At 43.2% G+C, this 21300-nt stretch overlaps 1 protein-coding gene across 2 annotated transcripts; it reads right to left on the bottom strand.

The window, feature by feature from the left end:
- Window positions 1-4062: 4062 nt before the first annotated feature.
- Window positions 4063-19477, bottom strand: pthlha (parathyroid hormone-like hormone a). 2 transcript variants are annotated; one of them, XM_030045970.1, is made up of 4 exons: window positions 19420-19477; window positions 10532-10653; window positions 6213-6740; window positions 4063-4848 (listed from the first exon to the last, which is right to left on the bottom strand). In XM_030045970.1, exons 2-3 carry the CDS (start codon window positions 10636-10638, stop codon window positions 6236-6238), a joined length of 612 nt encoding a protein of 203 aa, XP_029901830.1. In that variant the 5' UTR covers window positions 10639-10653; window positions 19420-19477; the 3' UTR covers window positions 4063-4848; window positions 6213-6235. The 2 variants fall into 2 exon arrangements, with proteins under 2 accessions (XP_029901830.1, XP_029901829.1); XM_030045969.1 differs by lacking the exon at window positions 19420-19477 and adding an exon at window positions 11028-11426.
- Between the last annotated feature and the right edge of the window lie 1823 nt (window positions 19478-21300).

Raw genomic sequence — 21300 nt, 5'->3', positions numbered from 1 at the left:
TGTGGCCGATCGATTTCCCTGCTGCTTAATTGTCCCGGCTGCTCTCATACAGTTTCACTTATCCTTGTTCCCAAAGACCCAGAGGGAGTATTGATGGCTTTTGACTCATGCCTCTCTATTCTCCTGGAGGGAAACCGCCACCAGGAACGCCAGCTCTGCCACTGACTAGATTATGTTATAGGCCTGATAGTCTGTCTGCACATCTGGCCTTTGACTTCAGCTGTGAAATGCAGTCGCAGTCACTGCAGGCCTTCGTCACTGCCATGCGCTCATCAGATCCACTCACCGCAGGAGTTAAGATTTACCCATAACAATAAAAGGACCTGACACAATAATTGGCTTCTTTTTCCTGCCTCCAGATACATGTCAGCTGGACTGAAATCATTCCCATGAATGAACCAAATGACTCAGCTGAGCGATCCAGAAATCCTTAAAAGAATATATGACAGTGCTAATGATCTTTGACACAACATGAATGGAGGTTGACTTGTCCCTTGGACTCCTGTTCAGAATTGTTAAGTGTGTATGTTCCTCACGACGTTACAGTAGACTGTGATCGTTTTTACATGCCGGTCAAGCTTTGTTATGGGTAACCCTGTGAGCAATTATTTATCCTTCTTTATTTACCGCGGGAAGAGGGTCAACATTTCCTTTGAATTCCAGCCAGCTTGGAAACCGGACCAAACTTTATTTCATAAGCTGCTTTTCCATCTGAACAAGAAGGTCTTCTTTGAGTTTTCTAGGCTTACAGACTAGCTGCCTTTTCTCATATTTTGACTTTGGCAGGCTCTGCCACCAGTTGTCTCTCTTGAGGTCAATCTTGTGTAATGAATGTTAATCCTACCAAAGTAAATGCGCTGCACAATCGCTGTGCCAAGTGTCATGGTAAAAATAAGGTGCAGCGGCGATGTAGTCCAGTGGGTTTGCGCTGTCCTCTCGTGCAGCCTTTGGCCTGGACTCGCTTCCAGAGGATTCTGGGCTCGGGACTCCGAGCGAGGCTCTTGGGCCGCTAAGATTCTGGGTATTTATAACACTTTTGTTTTTGTTGGTTGGATGTTGAAGCCGTCTTGGAGTTGTCGCTCTGCTGGTGCTTGAATCATAACATCAACACTGCTCCACTCCTTCTGCTAGATGTCTCTCAGCTTGCCAGCAGCCCGCCAAGCCAAACTTGTCATGTTGCAAAGCCCAGCGGTGGGAATTATTTTAATGGCTCTTAAAGAAGCCAAGTCCTTCTTGCCACATTCTTGTGCCTAGAGCTGTTGATCATTTGTAATTGAATTTTGGATGGAATTTATGATGAGGGATGGCAATTTGTTGACACTTTTGCTCTATTGAGTGGAAAGTTGTAATTTTTTTTTTCCTGCTGTATGTGTTAGAGTAGAATAACTGCTGCAGTGGCCTTGAGAAAAAGAAAAATCTCTTAGCTGATGGGGGCAATTTCCTTGGGGGCAATTGACATTAAATAGATTTTGATATGACGGCCTGCATCAACATTGAAAACCTGTGCAAGGATGAAATTTGAGATGACATCTGCCGTCATCCATAACTGCTATGATGCTACTTGCATCATGTTGTAAAATCAGGACCTAAACATTTTCCTGACATCAGTTCAAAACAGATTTCAACGCTGATTTAACATGAATTTGTACACTGTAATTGTCACAAGTTGGGTTCACACTGAACTTTTATTTTTAAATACTTATCCCTATTAAAAAGTTCATGTAATGAGGTAATCATTGAGTCACTGGTATTAACACACTACAGATATATTATGGCAATTTTGTATTAGGGGTAGTAAAAATATTACGTATTGCCCCTTTAAAGATGTGCTTTATTCAGTTCTAGTTATGTTTCTGGAAGAATCTTCAACAATGACACAAATATGACCTTTATGGTAAGTGTCAGCTGGTTGATCGGTGCCAGAGCGCATTACGAAGCCGCTCTGTTTTCTTTGACTCTAGTCTCGTGTGAAGGATGGAAATGCTAGTTGCTCTAAACAGAGAGCAATCAGCCTGGTGAAAATGATGACTATTAGTGTTACTGTACCACCCATTTTCCCCTCGCTTCTGCTGAAGTGCTCAAAATGTGGGTGTGCAGAATTCACACTGCCAAAAGGTTATAGGATCCTCTTTTCAATACACCATCTGACTTTCTGCCTACACAAAGAGGTTCTTTTTTTATCACTTTATTTAGTTTTTGTCATTTGGGTTACTTATTTGACATTGCAGTTGCACTTACATGTGTAGTAACGAATTCATTTGTTGGGGCAATTCCTTTAAAAGTCCATTTTTATGAGGTTTTACCTGTGATATTTGTTGAGCACACAGAATGTGACCGATGCAGGGATGTGGAAAAACTCAAACTCAGACATCAGCAATCGGTGGATTTCCATAATAGAATCTGTAGTGAGGAACGGCTGCTGAGAGCTTGTTACTTACACTGTTTAGTCTATGTTGGAGGCATCCAAATGGAAGTCGGTCCAACCAGGTTTTAGTTTTTGATTAGCCTCAGGAAGCTGTCAGTGGAAACTTACAGGGTGTGTGTTCTTAGCTGCTTGTTTCAAACATGTGTCTGAACTAACGTGACTCAGCCTAATGAAACCTAATGCATGCAGTTTGCTTTAACTGACTTCCAGAGGGTTTAATGTGAATAATGAAAGCTAATTTGCTGTGTGAAGCCGGAGAGGGGCTTTAGGAGTCTGGTTAGGCTTGAAGTTTGGCCTTGACTGGAGGTAGTCTATACAAATCAGAAACTCTTCCTGTGCTCCCCTCTTAATGTGTTGGAATAATTAGCTGTAAATCTTCATATAATCCCTGTTATCTTTATTTTGCTTTATTGTTTTTTTGTTTTTCTTATTGTTTCTTTGCATACTGTGGATTTTATGTTTGAGCTCATACTCTTTTTTTTCTCTTTTTCCACAGGCACGAATGCTATTTCATCTAATATACCGTTTCATCTGAATGATGTTTCATCTATTATCCTTAGGGTTTATGGACACCAGCGATACCACAAAACTAGAAACTCACTAGCTCCCAGAATGTTTGGTCTGGAGGTCTCAGATTTTACACAGATGTAGCTGACATAATGTGAAAGGTATCTGGTGCTTTTAGATTTTAGATAGCTCTGATATGGAGCGTGGCCTAGTTATTGGTATTCAAATATGAGGAGAACCACAAAAAACAGGAAAAAGGATGTTGCCTTTCAAATGAGGCCTCATTACACGGGAATGCCAAAACTGGTGAAATTAAAAAAAAATGTGGTGGGTTTAAAGGGGATAGAATGTCAAGGGGGGAAGTCACTGGTTACAGTAACTGGGTAACACTTTTGTATATGTGCACTTCTTTGAGTATTAAAGTAAATTTTACTTTTACTTTACTATGTTTTGATTGATACCCGTGTGTGTGTGTGTGTGTGTGTGTGTGTGTGTGTGTGTAACGGTACTTGTACTTAAGTGAAAACTCAGCAGAGTAACAATATTCTGCCTGAACAGGATGTTTAGTTATAGTGTCGCTGTCCAGTGAAAATTATGTATCTCAAATTTTGTTGATTTTCATGTTTTGAATTTGGGGGTTTACCTGCTCCTTTATGGGTGCAGCAAGTTCTACAACCCGCAGGTTTATGAATGTTTTTTTCACAACCAATTGCATAAACTGAAAAATGCACACTCATCAAGCTAAAAACAAGACTTTTTTTTTTCTCAGTTTCTGAACAGGGACATTCTGGAGATACGTGCTTTTCTCTGGACAGCAGCAGCTTGCTGTTGTGTAACACCTTTTGGCAAAGTGTGGAAAATCCCACCAAGCTCATAAAGCTTTGATATGAACTGAATGTAACTGGCAAACTTGTTAGCCAAATACCTCTGTAATGTTGAGCTGAACTTCTTGTTGGTACAGATGCATTGGTGCTCTCTCAAACCTCTCAAACTACCTAATCTCATTTCTGAAACATATGTGGATGGGCATGTGTAGAGAACCATGTAGGAGAGACAAATCCCAGTTCCCTGGTTTCATGATGGTAAAACAGCAGGAAGTGACACCAAAGACACGGGACACCCGAGGAGGATACTGTCAAATGTTTAATCCATTCAGTACAGGGTGTTATCTCAGTGCAAGTGCCAAACAACAATATCGAGCCGTTATGTGTTCAGTTTATGTACAAAGTGAACTTTGGCATTCAGAAGCAGAGCAGGCCATGGAAGAAACAAGACACCAAAAGGCAACTGGTGGGGGGTGTAATGACGACATTCCATCCTATAGCGCAATTTACAAACGGCTACCCAAAAGACACAGAGAGGGGTGGAGGGGAGTCGGGGAGGGGTCATGTTGAAGACATCCTAAACAGCAGCAAAGTAACACGACTGCGCGGCTGAACAGAGATCGTACGAGCCTAAAGTCAAACTGAGAAGTAACACACAGAAGGGTGACCATTGTTTTTCTTCATTTCAATCAACCACAAAAAAGTCAATTAACAAAATTACTGGTATATATATTTATATTTATATATCTAAAGTGCATTATGGTACAAAAATATAGAAGGTCAGCAGCACCTCGATACATTTACAAAATAAATACACCATTCGAACAAAATAAATTACCGCAAATCTGACATTTATAATTGGAATAAAAAAAAAAAAAAGCAAGGATTCACAATGGTTAAAATCTGTTGCTCCACAGATCATCAAATAAGGTTTTATCATATTTTTTTTTTTACTGTCATCATTATCACTATTCTGCTATATTTAGAATATTTACAGACAATAAATATTTTCCTATTTCTTTCCAAACAATCACTATTACAGAAGACTGTAATATGAGTATTTAGGAGTCCACTTGAACTGTCCGTAGGTTTCTGAAAGACAAGAAAGAGAAGACAAATGTGTCAGTTTACTGGCTTGTGTCCAGTGGTCTTACACTATGTAGGGCTTGTAACACAAGTATAACACATATTAAGATTTAGATAACAGGTCACAGAGGATGCTTCTAATAAAACAGCCACATATATGCGTATACATGCACTTGACTGTGTAATAGTATATGTTATTATTTGCACAGTCTCATCTTGATCCCCATAGCATGAGCCAATGGTCAGAGAAGCCCACATCAGAGAACAGTGGGCTTCTGTGGATGTAAACAGAGCTGGGAGGCTGAGGGAGTTCATTTGCAGGGCGCGAGAGGATGAAAGCCGTGTGTGTGTGTGTGTGTGTGTGTGGGTGGAAATGACTGATATACGTTAATATAGTGACTGACATTTAACACAAATGGCTGCTTGATCAAAAGATGTTTGCTCTCCTACACAGATGTCTGTATAGTAGCATTATGGGATTTAACTTGGAGTTTTGGACAGAATTTGTCAGTCATGCTGCAGGGTAACATGCCACGGTGGAAATTCTAGCATGTCTTTATCAATCTGTGTCTTCTTGTGTCTTTGATGGTTTGCTATGTCACGGCTGATGCCAAAACAGGGGAGCGCTGAGGATGGGCGAGTACGGTTTGCAGACCAGCTGAACATGCAGCAGATAGTGATTGGCTTAGGAGATTCATCTTGGAGATTCATGGTCAAAATAAGACATCAAAGTCCAAAGCTGTGTGTCTTAGACTGCAGTCACATAGGGGATTTTTTTCTTGTCCAAATGCTGAATTGTAAGTATCATGAGTAACATGGAGAGCAAAAGGTCAAAGGACACAATCAACCTGTCATCAAGTTTCACAGTTTGCGAGCTATAGCAAACCTGACATGACAAAGTGGATAATGTTGAAAAAAAAAAAAAAAAATCTGACAGGTGAATGCTAGTAATGTGACTGTTTGCTCTTGAATCTTGAGTCCTGATGTCCTGCTAAGGACAACAGGACAACATCTTGTCCAACAGTTCTTCTATTTCAAGGACTAGTTTCACACTCATGTAAAGTATAGAGTGGCGAATGTTTAGTCATGTTCAACTTGGGCAGTGCCATGAAATGCACCACCTCTAAAATTGAAGGCATCTACTTTGAAGATGCATGCCTGTCACGCTCAAACCTGAAGACAACTAAAAGCAACATTCAAAAAAGAATCCTGTGTGGCCCACAGCCCATCTCAAACGGTAAAGTTGTGCTCTGCTCATGTTCTTGAAACGTTTCTGAGAACAAACGTCTTGTAAACCCTCTTGTAAGCTCGTTCTCCACAAGGACCTAGATATTTACTGCTTTGATTTTGATAACTGCCCTTTAACTCACCTTTGTCAGAGACTGACAGTGTTTTAGTGAAGCGCCCCCTGTAGGCCGAGGAGAGGCCGCCACTCCAGGTGGAAGCCACTTCCGGGCTCGTCCTCCAGCCGCCATCCCAAGGAGCGTGCCCGCCGCTTCCTCTTCTCGCCCTCTCGCCTCTTTCCGGACCTCCCCTTCTTCTTCTTCTTGCCAGATGACTTAAGCACCCCTCCTTCTTTGTACGTCTGAGACTTGTTGGTTTCCTGGGGTAGGTTGGTGCCCTCCTCCTCCTCCAGTCGAAAGCTGATAGGGAGGTTCTTAGTTCCTCCTGGGGGCTTAGAGTGGAGGGTGCTGCCAGTGGTGCTCAGGTTGATGCTCACGCCCACCCCTGGGAGGCCCACGCCGGCACCGCTGCTCGCCCCGGTCCGGACAGGAAGGTCCCGGATCTCGGCCGTGTGGACCTCATCCAACAGCTCTTGCAGCCACATGCGACGCTTGAAGTCTTGCAGCGTCCGGCCTTTGTCGTGCATCAGCTGGGCATGGGTCACAGAGCGTTTCCTACGGGACAGGGGAAGATCAGACGCCTGGAAGGTTAAAACTGAGGAAAAGACAAAACCATGCAGTGCATTTGCTACAGTTAAATGTTGAATCTAGGAGCACATTATTTGAAGAAGTTGCCTCAGGGTAGTCACTCATGTTGTAGAATTTGGGTGTTCACTTAATTCACCAGTAGAGGTCAGTATTAATGTACAAATGAATGGACCATTTCACAGAGACCAATAGTATAGGTTTGCCACCGACTAAAAGTAATCTTTGAGGTGAGGCAGAGACAATTTGTTTGGCTTGTTCTATATGTTATAATGCTCTATATGTTAATATATAACATTGAGCTTGAAAGAATTTGGTTATCTTCATTAGAAATGGTATCCTCCTTCTCTTTGGTTAAATAGATTGAGCAACACTGTTCTCACTTTACAGTCTTCCAAAAATTTGCCCCTGCATCCATGCACTGAAATCACTGGCTATCATCATGACATGATTCATAGAACCACAGGAGTCTTTTCCAGTGTTATTAAACTGATACACAAGATCCTACCCTGCCAAGGAGGTTTGAGATGACTTTTCTTCTCTTTTGGAAAATGCTAGTTTTTCCTCTGATCACCATGCCATTTGTGTTGCACTGGGCAAACCTTTGGCTCTTCACTTTTCATTAATATCCAGTAACTCAAAAAATTCATTGGCAGATCCCAGTGTCTACAAATTGGTACCACAAACGCTACAAGTCAATTAGTTGTGGTTGAAAAGAAAAAAAAAAAAGAGAAGAGTCTGGATACAGTACTGTTGTTAAAATACATGAATCTCATAATCTAGCGTTTACACTAGAGTTTAGCATAGGCATAAGGCATGAAAGACAGTGGCTCACAATACCGAAAAAGAGAAATCTAGCTCCCAATCACGCTGTGTCAGGACTTACTGCTGTCGTCCTGATTTTGACCAGATGGGATAGGGCAGTGCCCAAGCTGTTATCTTTTCAGATACTGTATGAGCGGCAAAGATTCATGCTTTGCTTTGCTGGGGTGTCTTGTTACCCAGGCCTTAATTCTTAGAAAAATAGAGGGGGAGAGGACACGGCTCAGTGCTGCTTGCGAGCGCATGGGAACGACAGCACACCAAACGTTGGTGGATACCTCAGCCAAACACCTTTTTCAGCCTCAAGTGTCTGAGCACATAAACAAAAGGCTTCAATGGAAGATATTGCACCTGATTACTGGGAGCACAGCATGGCTGTTCAGCTGTCACATTTTCCCAGGTTACCTCTTGCAAGATTGCTTTTACCAAAAGTCTGGAAAAGTGCAAAAGTATGTAGTTTTGTAGATAGAAGGATAGCACGTACATCTTTTTTTTTTTTTTTTTTTTTTTAAAAAGTGGGTTCACACAGCTAAATGGCCATAGAGGCCTTGTGCTGTTGCAGAGGTAAGAATTATTTCGAAGCCTGTTGCCCAGCAGGACATTAAAAACCACAAATTTGATGCACATTTGTTATGATTTGTTTGGTGGCTGGAGTTCCACTTGAATGAAAATTAACCGCTCGATGAAGCTGCGCAGAAACTCAAAAGCAACGTTCTGAATTTTCCTTTTGAGAAGGATTAACATGAGATCAAGCATAACAGGGTGTTTCAGTTTTCCGTCCCTCTCTTTTTTGCTCCTCCAAAGCGTATCGAGCTGAAGTGTATTTTCCTCCTGAATGAAATAATATCCTGGACGAAATTTGTCTCCCATGCGGAGGAAGCTCTAGAGAGTGGCTTTGTTTATATGCATACAGATATTTCCTGTAAATCTCAGGCCTAAAAAAAAAAAAACTCAGAGTACACAGTCTTTGAAAACTGATCTCACTCTGTTTTTACCTTTAATAAGCCTACATCAAACGCTTCCCAAGGAACGGCTAGAGCGAGGAAGGGAGGAAAAGAGCGCAGGGGGGGAAAAAAAAGAGAAAATGGCCCTGATACATCCTGAAGTGGCACTGGTCCAACACACCCCTCTCTTGGCCCACCTGATGTTAATTGTTTCTCTCTGCAATGTAGGGGGGGAATGAAAGGAGGACTGTATACTCTAAACCACCAGCGTGTCATTTCCCAGTGCTGGCTGATTGAACTTCAAGCCCAGCTCTGGCTCCAAGTCAAATGAAACGTCGGTTTACCTCCTAAGACTCCGTGGCTTCGAGCCAGTGCTATCGATTGCTCAAAATTCACTCATTCCCAGGCTTTCAGATCTCTCCTCGATGTATACTGCGATAATGCATAGCCCTACTGACTGATACTGCTTAATAATGCTTCCCACGCTAATGCGATGCCTCCGTCCTCCTGACTTTCATCTGCCTTTTCAAACAATTCAATTAAAACAAACTTAGCTGTCAAAGTGAACAGGCTTTTTTCTGACTGAGGGCCACAGGAGACGAAGTGTCACAGGTCAGATTGAAATTTCCCTCATCACCAGCGTCCCTCCAACACACACCCACCACAGCGTGTCAGCCTTGTGTGATTTTACCACACCTTTTTCATCACGCCAATGTTTTCCTTTCCACTCAGGTGGCATTAACTCAGTCCCGAAATCCTATTAAGTGCATATCACACAACGGGTGTACTTCCATTTCCCCTGACATAAGCATAACAGGCCCCCACACACTGGTGCGGGGAGTGAGCGGCGTGCCGTCTGGAGGCTGGAAACTGCTGCAGCCCGTTAACACTCCGTTTTTCTGTGCGCCTGTGTGAACCCGGGCGGCTGGGATGACACACGGTTTTTATAAATGTAAAGAGTCACTCTCATTTTGCCTCAGAAACGAGGTTCAAAACTGAGACTGCTGCCGCCAGATGCATTTCAGAGGAGTCCCGATACTGATTCAGCATGAGAGGCCCGAAAATCTCTGGGGTGATGTGATGTTAACACAGGGAGAACAAAGCCTTACAGATTGGGTCAATGTTATGGCTATGTCCCACTGCTCCAAAATATTGACCGGCCTGCAGAGCTCCTTGCCACATCCTGTCATAATGACTGCTGCTTCATTAAAAACTGATTTGCCCAAAGTGCACCACTGGCAGCCATAGACACACCAAAACATATTTCAGGGATCCGTCCAAAGGGAAAAGCTCTCTTGTTTTGCATTCTGGCCTTCAAAACTTGAGAGAACATTTACTCTGCTAGGCATAATATACTTCAGTGGGAGGTTTTGCTTGGTGCACCGCCTAGCCATACATCAGCGCTATTCCCTAAGACTCGTCTTCAATCCCGGATGGACGCCAAAGCAGGCGGCCCACAGGGAGGATTACAAAGCTGGCATGGCAGGGAAGGTGTGAAGGGGGGCAACAAACAAGCATATTTCTGTGTTTAGCTGGTGGTCTGAAGGGGTGGGGGGTGTTAGAGAGGAGCATCCCAAGCAGCTCTGAGTGCGGGACTGGGGCTAAAAGGGTTCCAGAGTTGTTTCACAGTACTTTATCACACACACACACCGTGTCTCCCTCCCTCCTGTTTCTCCATAGGTAAATATGCAGGTGGGTGAAGACTATCTAAACAGCTGCCGGCACGCTTCACAAATGAATACATTTTCCAGCACTACCAAGCATAAATATCGAAATAAAAAAGCAAATAATGGGGAAAATATGATACAAAAAAACTTTCTCTTCAACTTCAGAAAGATTTCCAAAAGTAATGATTCTGTTTGTTGACTTTTTCAACATCTCTGGGCTTTATGCTGAGGAGCACAGGCTGACGGAATGAAACATGTCACAGAAAGATAAAAGGAAGGCATTCTTTTCAAAAGCATACACAAAATAAAACAAAAAAGTCAGACTTACATTCTGTTGCTCAGGGCATCAATTGGCCTCCCATAGTGTGGCACAGGAGAACACAATAAGAACAGAGCTAAGCACCACTGTTGTAGTACTCTCCTAGAGCAGAACATCTTGGAAATAGATTTCTGTAAAGAAAAATACACAAACACACGAACAACTTTGAGTCAAATGCACTGCTGAAAGAACTGGATTCAGAACATAAATACATATTGAACCACTTCTCGCCTTTAAAAGTAAACTTTCAGGCTGATAAGTGCCAGCAGACAACGTAAGTATTTATTTGAGCTGGAGTTGAAATGATTAGCATACCCTGCTTCATACTATTCCCCTGCAAACAGAGGCAGTAATGCCAGCACAGACTGGATGACTGCAGCCCTTATTGAACTGAAACCAGTCCAGCATGTTTGAGAGCACAACACAAATTCCACCGAGCCCAATTTGCCACAACAAAGCTGAAATAAAACAAGCCAAAGGGAAGAAGAAGAGAGTGGGAACTTACTTTCCCAAAGAAGAAGTGTCAGTCCCGCAAGAAAGAAAAGGGGGGAAAAAAAAAAGTATGCAAAAGTCAATGATGTCCTCAGACTCTACAAGCCAGAAAACTCTCTCAAAGTTTCCAGTCTGAAAAAAAAAAAAAAAAAAAAAGCACAAACAAACAAAAAAAGATCTAGGTCAATCCAGGTGATTAAACCCTCGTTAGAACAAGTGGGAAGTGAAAAAATCCCCACAGAGAAGACATCCAGGAGCTCCTTGTGTTCAGTCCACTCACTGCTTTTTTTTTTTTTTTTCTCTCTGTGAGCTAAAAGTCTTAGAGAAGAGGGACGTCCAGCAGCGAGGGCAGCAGTCCTCCAGGTATCCTCTAGTGAATGTGCAGCAGGAAGCTGACCTGAAGCGTGTTATAACAGAGGCAGGGCAGCGGTGGGACCGGCTGAGGCTGAGGCTGGACTACGAGCACTGATGGGGAAGTTTGCTGCATGCTGCCTGTCTGCCTGTGCAGGTCACAGGCAAGGAAGGGGAGGACTTATGGGAGAGGCAGGGCCCCGACGATGCCTCTGCCCCCTTCTGTGGAGTCAGCCTCCCGTGTGTGTGTTTGTGTGTGTGTGTGTGTGTGTGTGTGTGTGTGAGTGAGTGCGTGCATGCGTGTGGTGGTGTAAAAAAGTGAGATAGCAGAAGACAGAAGAGGCAGTAGAGGCGGGGTGGGGGGCTGAAAGAATGGCCGGTGGTGGCAAGAAGGTGGCGCCCAAGCAGCACTCCAAGTTACCCAGCAAGAGATCAGAGCAGGAAGTATGGGAGAGGTGTGTGTGCTCTCTAACACACACACACACACACACATTCACACAACTTCTTCCACTACTGACACCCAAAACAAAATGCTTGAGGGAAATTCACAGCATTCTTTACACCTTCTAAGTAGCAATTTAAAGAAACAAGATAAACTGTTTAGGTTGAGACGGTGCTGGGAAGTTTGAGCAACGCTACGGTTTCCTCCATTGGATCGATGACGCGTTTGTCTGACACTTTTTTTTTTTTTTTGTCCATTTGTTTTGGCTTGTTTTCTAGCAGCGTTATTTTGTCGAATAAAGCCATGAGAAAAAGCGAACGACACTTTTTCCAGGGCGAAGCCGAGACGACGGCGAAACAAAAATGAGCCTTTGCCGACCAAAAACTGTGATGAAATAGCATGACATCATGACATCAAATATCATGACCCCAATACTGGAACTCATCAGCTATCATCTGATGACAATTTAGCCTCTGGGGGCAACAGCCAATTTTTTTGGGAGTAGTTTGTTCCTTATATCACACTGGCCAAATGTTTCTCCACACAATACACAAATATTGATATTGATAAGCTAGATGCAAAATCCAAGACGCTATAAGGAGGAATGTAGATCAATCTGTGCATAAGTGTCACTAACAAATAATTTAATGAGGAGGTGACGAGGGAAAAATTTTTGTTTTCAGGTTTTCGTCTTCCAGCTGTGTTCATTTTGTTCAAGAAAGTGATGAGAAAAAGCGAATGAAACTTTTTCCAGGATGAAACTGAAACAACAAAAACTAACAACTTTCAAATGAGCACAGTGCCACTAAAACTATGATGCACTGGGGTCAAAAGACTAAAACTAAATGACAACAGGCTGCCACTGGTTGTCAGATGTCACGGGTGATGACGGTCATCTGAGTATCGGCACTGGAGGTGTTTTTGTGTCCAGAGCTCGCCGTGTGTCATGTCTGATGAGGAGCAGGCTGGATGTCAGAGCAGTGACTCTGGGCCATCGCTGGCCTTTGACACCCAGTGCACACCTGCTCCGCTCCCCCACCCACAGGGCACTGACAGTGGAGAGGCAGGCAGGTAGCTGCGGTGCTACCTTTGTGCTCTCAGCCTCTGGCCACGACGCTGAACTCCCAGCAGACGGGGTCACGGCCTGGCAGGCTGAAACCTAGAACGTCAGCGACGCTAGGACCTGCGAGGGCATGCCACGCAGTTTCACCAAACTTTATGAAAAACTCTGGAAAAGAGCAATGCAAGGATTACGTTCCTTCCTCTGCTATGGCACGATTATGTAACAATAGCACGACTAATTTCTCATGCCGGAATATTCACCTAATTAATGGTAAATGCTGAAGAATGTACTAAAATTTTAATTGTTATGTATTTTTATATCAAAATCCGGTGTATCGTCAGTGGTGATGTCATGAACAACAATTTCAGCCAATAAAAACATTATATTTTTGGGCAATCTCACCTGAAATTGATCACATTAAGGACATTAAGGAAATCATTTAACAGCTCTCACTCAGTTTGACCTGAGATACACCTCTTCCCCTCCCCTGTATCATCTTTGGCTTCATCTTGACTTTATGACTTCAAAACTTTAGTTGCTTTATGTTAAGATTTCTCATTTTAGTGCATTTAATAGTTCTGGCGCTGGCACTTACACCGCTAGTGGTTCTCAGCTGCCATTGTAATCCATGCATCTGCAGGTTTTCAGTCGAACCAAACTCTACAGCAGCTGATGTGACTGATGAGGAGGAACCGACCAGTGAAACCAGCTGCTGTGGTGTTTTGTTGCAATGGAAACCTGCAGACTTTTGGGTCACGGTGACACAAAATTGACAGCTGCTGGTCTAAATCTCTCTGATGGTCATGATTCCATGTGTGGACAGCAACAAGAGTAAAAATGTCCCCTAGCTGCTGATAGACAGACAGAGATGGACAGTAGCCACTAATCCTGTTCCCTTCTGGTCCAAACTGAAGTCCGTCTATATGCTGCTTCCACTTGTAAGGATGATTGGAAAACCTTCATCTTCACCTCCGCGCACCAGATAATGCAGTGAATTTTGCACATCTGCTCCGAACCTGCAAATCTGTCCGAGAAGACGCATTCATCTCAATATTCAGTGTTATTGTAATAACTTGATGGATTATCTTTGACTTAATGCTGTTTGTTTGTTCTATTCTTCTCCATATCTTTCTCTTTTCTGCTGCAAAGGCTGTTTCCCCACGGGGATCATTACATCTAATCTAATCTAGCCTAATCTAATCATGTCAAATATGCATGGGTCTGGGTTTATGAGAAACATTCCTCTTGCCTGTAGATCAAACAGCGAGAGATGCCTTCACACTTTGAAGCCTCAGACCACCAACACTACCACTGCTGTTTAGCAGAACTGCTAACACAGCCTGCCGCTATGTTAGCAGTTCTTTGTCAAATGCATAAAATGCAGTTGAACTATCATCTCAGCACAACAAAACTACACAGAAAGATCTTGTTTCATATGCATTTTCTTTGTGAATGAAAAGGGAAAGATTTATTTTTTCTGCTTTTTTATCCCAAGTGGGGTTATTGTTAAGAATGTTAGCTGGGGGGAAGTCCAGCTCAATGGCAGGAGGCTAACAATTAGCATTTGGAGCATCCAGCCAGTATCCAGCACTCAGTAACAATGAGAGGAAGAGAGCACCACTACTGTCAGCTAGGGGAGGAAGTGAAAAAATCATTTTTTTCAAAATGGATAGACTATCCCTTTAATGTGCATTACCATGACAACAACTCCACTTATCTCCACATATTTAATATTCTGTTGACACTTGGCATTACATCAATTCAGTGGTAAACTGTGCACTCAGAAGGATTTTCAGCAAACATCCCATTCCTTCATGCGCCACTAAAACATCATAACAACATCAATAAGAAACTAATTTGATAGTTATTTCACAGCATGCTGTATTAGCCAGCTGTTGTTTTTTGTGCAAATGCTGCAGCACAGAAAGTCAAAAACGATTTCTATTCTGGATTTCTCACTCCAAAAACAAGCCTGCGTTATAAAAAAAACTAATAAAAACAGTCAAAGATATTTTTAGCATCCTATGTTCCAAATAATCCAATCATTGTATTCACATGGCACTGAGACACAGAAAAATTATGCATAAAATTACGCATTAGGTCTCATTTCCAAAAATGTGACTGCCACACTGCTTGCGTAAACATTTTCCCCCCCAGATGATTTCCAAACAAATTTGTCTGTATCTTGCCTGCTAGATAAGGCCCATTGTGTGTTTGGAGTTTTTTTTTTTTTTTTTAAGATCTGTTTTTAATTGTGAGGGGCGACAGCTGGAATACATTGCTGATATTTCAACACATGTCAGTCAAAGCGGCGCAGGGGAATGGCGCTCCTACCGCAGTGTTTGTCTGACTTACTGTTGTTTGCTCTTTAGGGAGAGAGAGGGCTCCCATCTGTGGAGGTTAACTAAGGGAAGAGAGAGGGACCACAGAAGGCTGGTGGGCCATATTTAAACCCTCGGACTCGGGCTCGCTTTAAGGCAATTTTAATCAGGCGGCTTGCAGCGGCCGATCTGAGCCAGCCTTCATCATCTTTCGTCCTGCTCAATCTGCGAAGAGCAAAGGCCGAGGATTATCCCACAATGCACGTCCAAGAGTTTAGCTAACATCTTGGACGGCCTCCAGGGGTTTTCAAAAGTTCCTTAACGTGCTCCAATATCCCCAAAGGCGGGTGACAAATTTTCTTACAGAGTGAAATCCTGCATGCGTTGGCTTTCCCGGGCTGCGAGTGCACATCTAGATATTTATCAGGGGTTCCCTATGCATTCTGACTCAACACTAACTCATCTGGCTCAACTGAGTCAGACTGTGTTTTCAATTTACTACATTCTGGCTTGGCGACTGTGGTCTATTGATGCGTCCTTGATATTTGCCCAGAATAGCAGCTTTACTGTAAAGGTCACTGTATTACTTGAATAACACACAATGAATACATTATTTGCTAAACAGCTAAATTGCTGGTTATAAAGAATGGCATCAGTCAGCAGCCCACATGAGGTCTGGCCGTTGTGACGCAACTGACGTGAATTTGATCTCTTTCAGGTGCTCTTTTTTCATTCATTAGCGCTGCGTCGACCTACTAGTAAACAGAATCCATTGTTCGCTCCGCAGTCATCATTTGGGATATAAAAAAGCTGACATTTTGACGGCGAAAGATTAGTCCCCAAGAGAATGGTGGGAGTAGTTTTCCCAGTCATCTGCAAATTAGTAAAGTTCCTTCCATTTTATGAGCTCCTCTGGTTGGAAGCGTTTCAGGTAAACGCTCTCTAACGTCAGATGTGCAGTTGCAAAAGAACAAAAAGTAGTCCCCGGGGATCAATATGAAGTCGACCTGATGTTGTCTTGCTGTCGCAGCAAAACCCTCCCCCCACCCACAACTTTGCAAGGCACGTTGACGTTCAGCTGGAAAAAAAGATCTCATATGCTTCCACTCTGCAAAAAAAAAGCTACTTTACCTGCACATAAACAGGTAAAAAAGTCTTTTCCTGGCAGCAGGCAGCATGTGGGGCGGGAGCCAGGAAAGCTGTTTTAGATTCATAGAAAATTGCTGCGTCTTGGCAGAGCACAACGTACACAAAACAAATGTCCGCTTTTAATCTTGCGACTTCAACCCACCCCCACCCCCCCAGCACACACACACATACACACACACACACACACACACACACACACACACGCTCCTGCCCCTCCCTGTGAAAACAATTCTCCTCACAAAGGCACACACTGTTAGTGTTTCTCCGTCAGTGGTCCTGACTCTGCCACCCTGTCGGTCCTGAGGCCTCACACCGTCCCAGGCCGATAGCCGGCCTGAGAGCCATCCTCATGAATGGGATTTAATAGACTGGATAGCAGAGGAGGAGAAGTGTTTGTGCTGAGAAAAAAAAGGGGGGAATGTAGGAGTGCAGAGGGAGGGAGTAGTGTGATGGATGATGATGATTGAGGGATGATGAAGAGTCCATGACGAGGCTTGCTCATTCTCCTCTCAGGGGTGGCCTTCCTCTCTCTCTCTCTCTCTTTCTCTCTTTCTCTCTTTCTCTCTCTCCCTCTCTCTCTCATCCTTAACCTCTGGCTTACCTCTGGCCCTCCCTCCCTGTGGCCTTAGCTTAGCTCCGTGGTGACATATTTGAACACTGGAACCAAAGAATGTACGGTTCACCCTCCTCTTATTGGACTGGGGATGGACAGAAGCTCTTAGTGGCAAAAACAAACATCCCCGTTCTCTCTCTCTCTCTCTCTCTCTCTCTCTCTCTCTCTCTCTCTCCCCCTCCCTCCTGTTTTACTCTCATTCATATTATACAACATGCGCCCAGCCATACAGCCACCACAGGAGCACATGCTCACCACTGCTGCGCAACCACAAATAGTCATTCTTTTGAGACGCGCAGTACAGTAAAAAAGCTGCAGCGGTCACATTTTCGGAAGTTTTCGCTCCCCAGCCTGACCCCGCGACAGTTTGAGGCGATGTACAAAAAGTGGAGACCGCTGAGGCTCAGCAGCTCTGTTGTAAATGCGTTCAATGAGGGGAATTCATTCCGTTATGTTCTTCTTTGACTGAAATTAAAAAGGATGTGCGACAAATATGTCAATATGCAAGTGATCCAGGGGCGAGGGGTCAGTTCAGCCAGTTTCTCATTCTTGTCATATTCGGTTTCATGGCTTTAACAAGACATGTTTAAAGATGAGACTTCCACTGTGAGTGGCTCATCAGCTGGGAAGAAGGGTATACAGAAATGTTTTTTTTTCTGCTCCTTGAAGAAAAAAAACATAGGAGGTGTTAAGATGGGCAGGAAAACGAGACAGATGATTTTCTTTGGATTCCAACTTTGCACTTCCTGTTTTTTTTTTTTTTTTTTTGCTCAGTCTGACATCCTCTACCCAACAGCATCCATCCATTTTTGATATGGAAACCATTTGCAATGTTCCTTTTTTTCTCTTTTCTTTTAAAATAATTTGAAATTTGTTCAATGGAGCTGGCCTCGTTCCTTAAATTCTGTGAGAAACCAGAAGCCAAATCAGTTCACATCAAATCCAAATTGATATTCAACAAGTTAAATGAGGATTTTAGAAAATTTCACCAAGAAATCCTCTGTTGAACCTAACCCAACCTAACCTAGCCAATTCACATCAGATGAAAAAGTATCATGTCAGCTTAAAAAAAACTACAAAGCAACAGCAACGGTGAGCAGCGATGAGGAGCTGTGTTGGCTGAGCGTCTCTCTGTGAGCAGGGTGTGTGTGTTAGCAGTGTGTGCAGCTCCAGCGCTGGAGAGCCGACAGCTTTAGAGGAAAGGGGGAAAGGCGCCTGCAAACTGCTTGTCTGTCTGTCTCCGGGTGACTTTAGCAGATGTCACCAGATGGGTGTACATAATCCACTGGTGTGTCACACTTGGATCCCACCAAGGCAATCGAGTCCCTGCGCTCAATTAGATCTGATTATGGTTTGCACTCCTCTGCCAGAAAACTGGATTAGAATATGGAGAGGGAGAGAAAGTGGTTTTGAGCTGTTTTGACTTGCTGAACAGTTCTCATTTGCTGTGCCGTCCACGGGGTTTAGGCTTCTGATTTGATAAGCCTTAAAAGTCGAGACCAGCACGGTGTCTTGGACAGCTTCTAGTCAGTTTCAGCTTTGGTCTTTATGCATTAGGGACTGACCGATATTGACTTCTCGGGGCTGATACAGATTATTAGGAATTAATATTAAGACAAATTGCAGTGTCAAAATTGACAAAATTGACATTATTATATTAGTAGAACAACTGCAAAAAAAGAAACTGAAGAAAATTACCAGAAAATTAGGGAAAAAACGAAAAAAGGGGGAAAAAATAATCAAACAACAAAACTATATTTATAATTATTATTAGAATGATATATTTAAACTTTCAGATCAGTGATGCTGGATCCGATTTCTTGTGTTTAAATGCTTGTGAAAGCATGTGTTAAGCATTTGAATCAAGTAAACAAGAACTGTAACCCCTCTGTCCCTCAGGCAGGTCAGTACAACTTAGTGTCTTTGTCTTTCAGTGAATCTAAATTGAAAGCAAATCCCGTGAAAATTGTTACCGTATTATGGGAAACATTGCCCAGCTCACTCACTTTTGTTCCACTGTCTTTCATGCTGAGAGGATTCATATCAGCCATCATGTAAATCAAAATTACAGTATCGATTATTGAAAAGTTCTGAATATTGGCCCCGATAATCATCCAGGAGTGATCATTTGTCAGTCCCTAATATGCATCTTTCCTTCCTACCTGCAGCCTCCACCACTTGAACAGCTCTCCTTTTACTCCTCCTCTCCTTTTTCACCCAACTTCTCATTCAGTTTTTACCAGCCCAGACATGGCTTAGATGGGCTGATCTCTCATTCTATATTGCACACACTTAAAAGATCAAGAAAACTCTCTCTTAACATGCAGGTCTACCCATGTGCATCTCTGAAGTTCCCTCAGTTGGACAAAACAAGTTCTATATTTGTGTAAGACATGCCATGGGGCACGATCCAGAGAGCATGAGCGCAGGCAAACAAAAATGTCAAACCTTTCCACATGTACTCACCTTTATCAGAGTTCCAGGCTTCTTGTGATTATCCAATACGGAGTCGGCAAAAAACTCTAAACTCCTCAGTCGTCTGCTCTGTCAGTCGTCTCACAGAGGTGCAGCTTGTCTTCTTGAAGGTGCTGGAGTGTGTTTTGCGCTTGCCTCGCTCGGTTGTGAAGTTTGTATGGCTTTGAAAAGCTATATAAATAAGGCTAAGCCCTCCTGCTGACATCATTTGCCGGTCATCATCATCATCACCGCCTCATGGTAGTAGAAGCCATGAGCTGCATATGTAATTAGAAGGATGACCTTACTCACTCTATCTGTTCCTCCCTCCCACATTTCTTTCTTTCTTCCTTCCTTCCCTGCCCTCTGTCGCACAAGGAAACACACACACACAGACACACCACAACTTCAGGTTATAATTCATACTTCAAATTAATGACACATGCCAGTGCTCCTTGTTGTGTTCTCCTTCGAGCGGCAAATCACATGTTTTTCACTAGCTCTGGTTTTTGGGGTCGAGAGGGTGTCTGATGATTAGCTCTGCTCTCACTTTGTTACCGATTAATCTCCCTCACCGTGTTTTGCTCTTTGCGCGTCACTGAGGTACTGCAATAAAACCTAAACGTTAAATTCAGCCTAAAAATGACTGTTATTACTGAGGTTGAAAGACTACCTAAACTTTACTTAGGCAGATTAATGTAATCATTTAAAAGCCCCTTATGAAAACAGTATTTGGAGACAGAGCAGTCGAAGTTGGTGATGTCTGTGTTTTTGTCTGTCTCAATTGAATTATACTCTATTAAGTAATGACCCCCCCGCCTGCTGCCAGACCTCTGTTTGACTAACCGGAGGTGGGAAAAAAAAAAAAAAGTTTCCAAAACACAACGGTGGTAGTAGTGGTTTTGTTCGCCCCGCCCGCCCCTGTTTGCGTAGTGTTCCTCTTAATCTCCAACACGAAAGCGCTCTACTTTTCCACTCGTGCCGTCTGGTCTGAGGTTCTCTATGTTTAGCAGAGGGTCGTGGTGTGGTTTGTGTATGCCGGGTCATACACTCCTTCATGAGAGGGACTGCGTCGTAGCCAGAGGCTGCCTGCCATTTCCAGTCTGCCAGCACTGGCTCTCACTGAAGCCAAGCAGCATTTACTGTACCACTTATGTTCTTGGAAGAATAGCCAAGGCTGCGAAAACACCTGAGACAAAAAAAAAAAAAATGGTGGCTTGAGAGAGTTCAATGACTGGTTCATGGCTATTACATGCCAGGCTCACAGTGCAATGGATGAAGAAGACTTTGGGAGACTGTGCCACTGGGCAACTCAGCTGTAAACGTAATGAGAATACAGACATCAAAATCATCCATATGTGCCAGGTTATTCTTTTTTTTTCTAATTATTTGATTGGTGGGTTTGATTCATTGGCTGACGTCGCTGAGGCTCAACGGTTATTCAGCGCTACGTCACGTTTCACTGATCTGATTGGTTGTAGGTCGATCCGGTTGCGTCCAGAGGCGTTTTAATCTGTGAGCATTGATAACTCCCACTGACTGTCTATGATAATGTCCCCTGGAAATCAGAAATGAACTAAAAGGTTCCAAACCAATTTGCATTGGCAAAGTTTAGCAGCTTTCACCAAAATAGCTCTGGCCAAAGTAGTTTTGTCAAACCTTTTAGCACCTAGGAGTTTTACCATATTACCTCTTGCCAAATCCTGTTGCCAAATCCCAGTGCACTCTCATCACACTCTCATCAGCACTACCTCTCCCCGAGGTCAGAGCAGTTTTCTCCTGGGTTCAATGGCAGACCGATGTATCCTTGATAGAAGTTTTTAACATTATTGTTGTGTCCTTGACGACTCCTCAAGTGCAACTGTATTTTTTTAAATAGTTGTTGAATCAAAC

Source organism: Myripristis murdjan, chromosome 23, assembly GCF_902150065.1.
Source record: "Myripristis murdjan chromosome 23, fMyrMur1.1, whole genome shotgun sequence".
In the NCBI taxonomy this organism is placed as follows: Eukaryota; Metazoa; Chordata; class Actinopteri; order Holocentriformes; family Holocentridae; genus Myripristis; species Myripristis murdjan.
The sequence above is the reverse complement of the archived record's forward strand: the minus strand, read 5'-3'. Positions and strand labels throughout refer to the sequence as shown.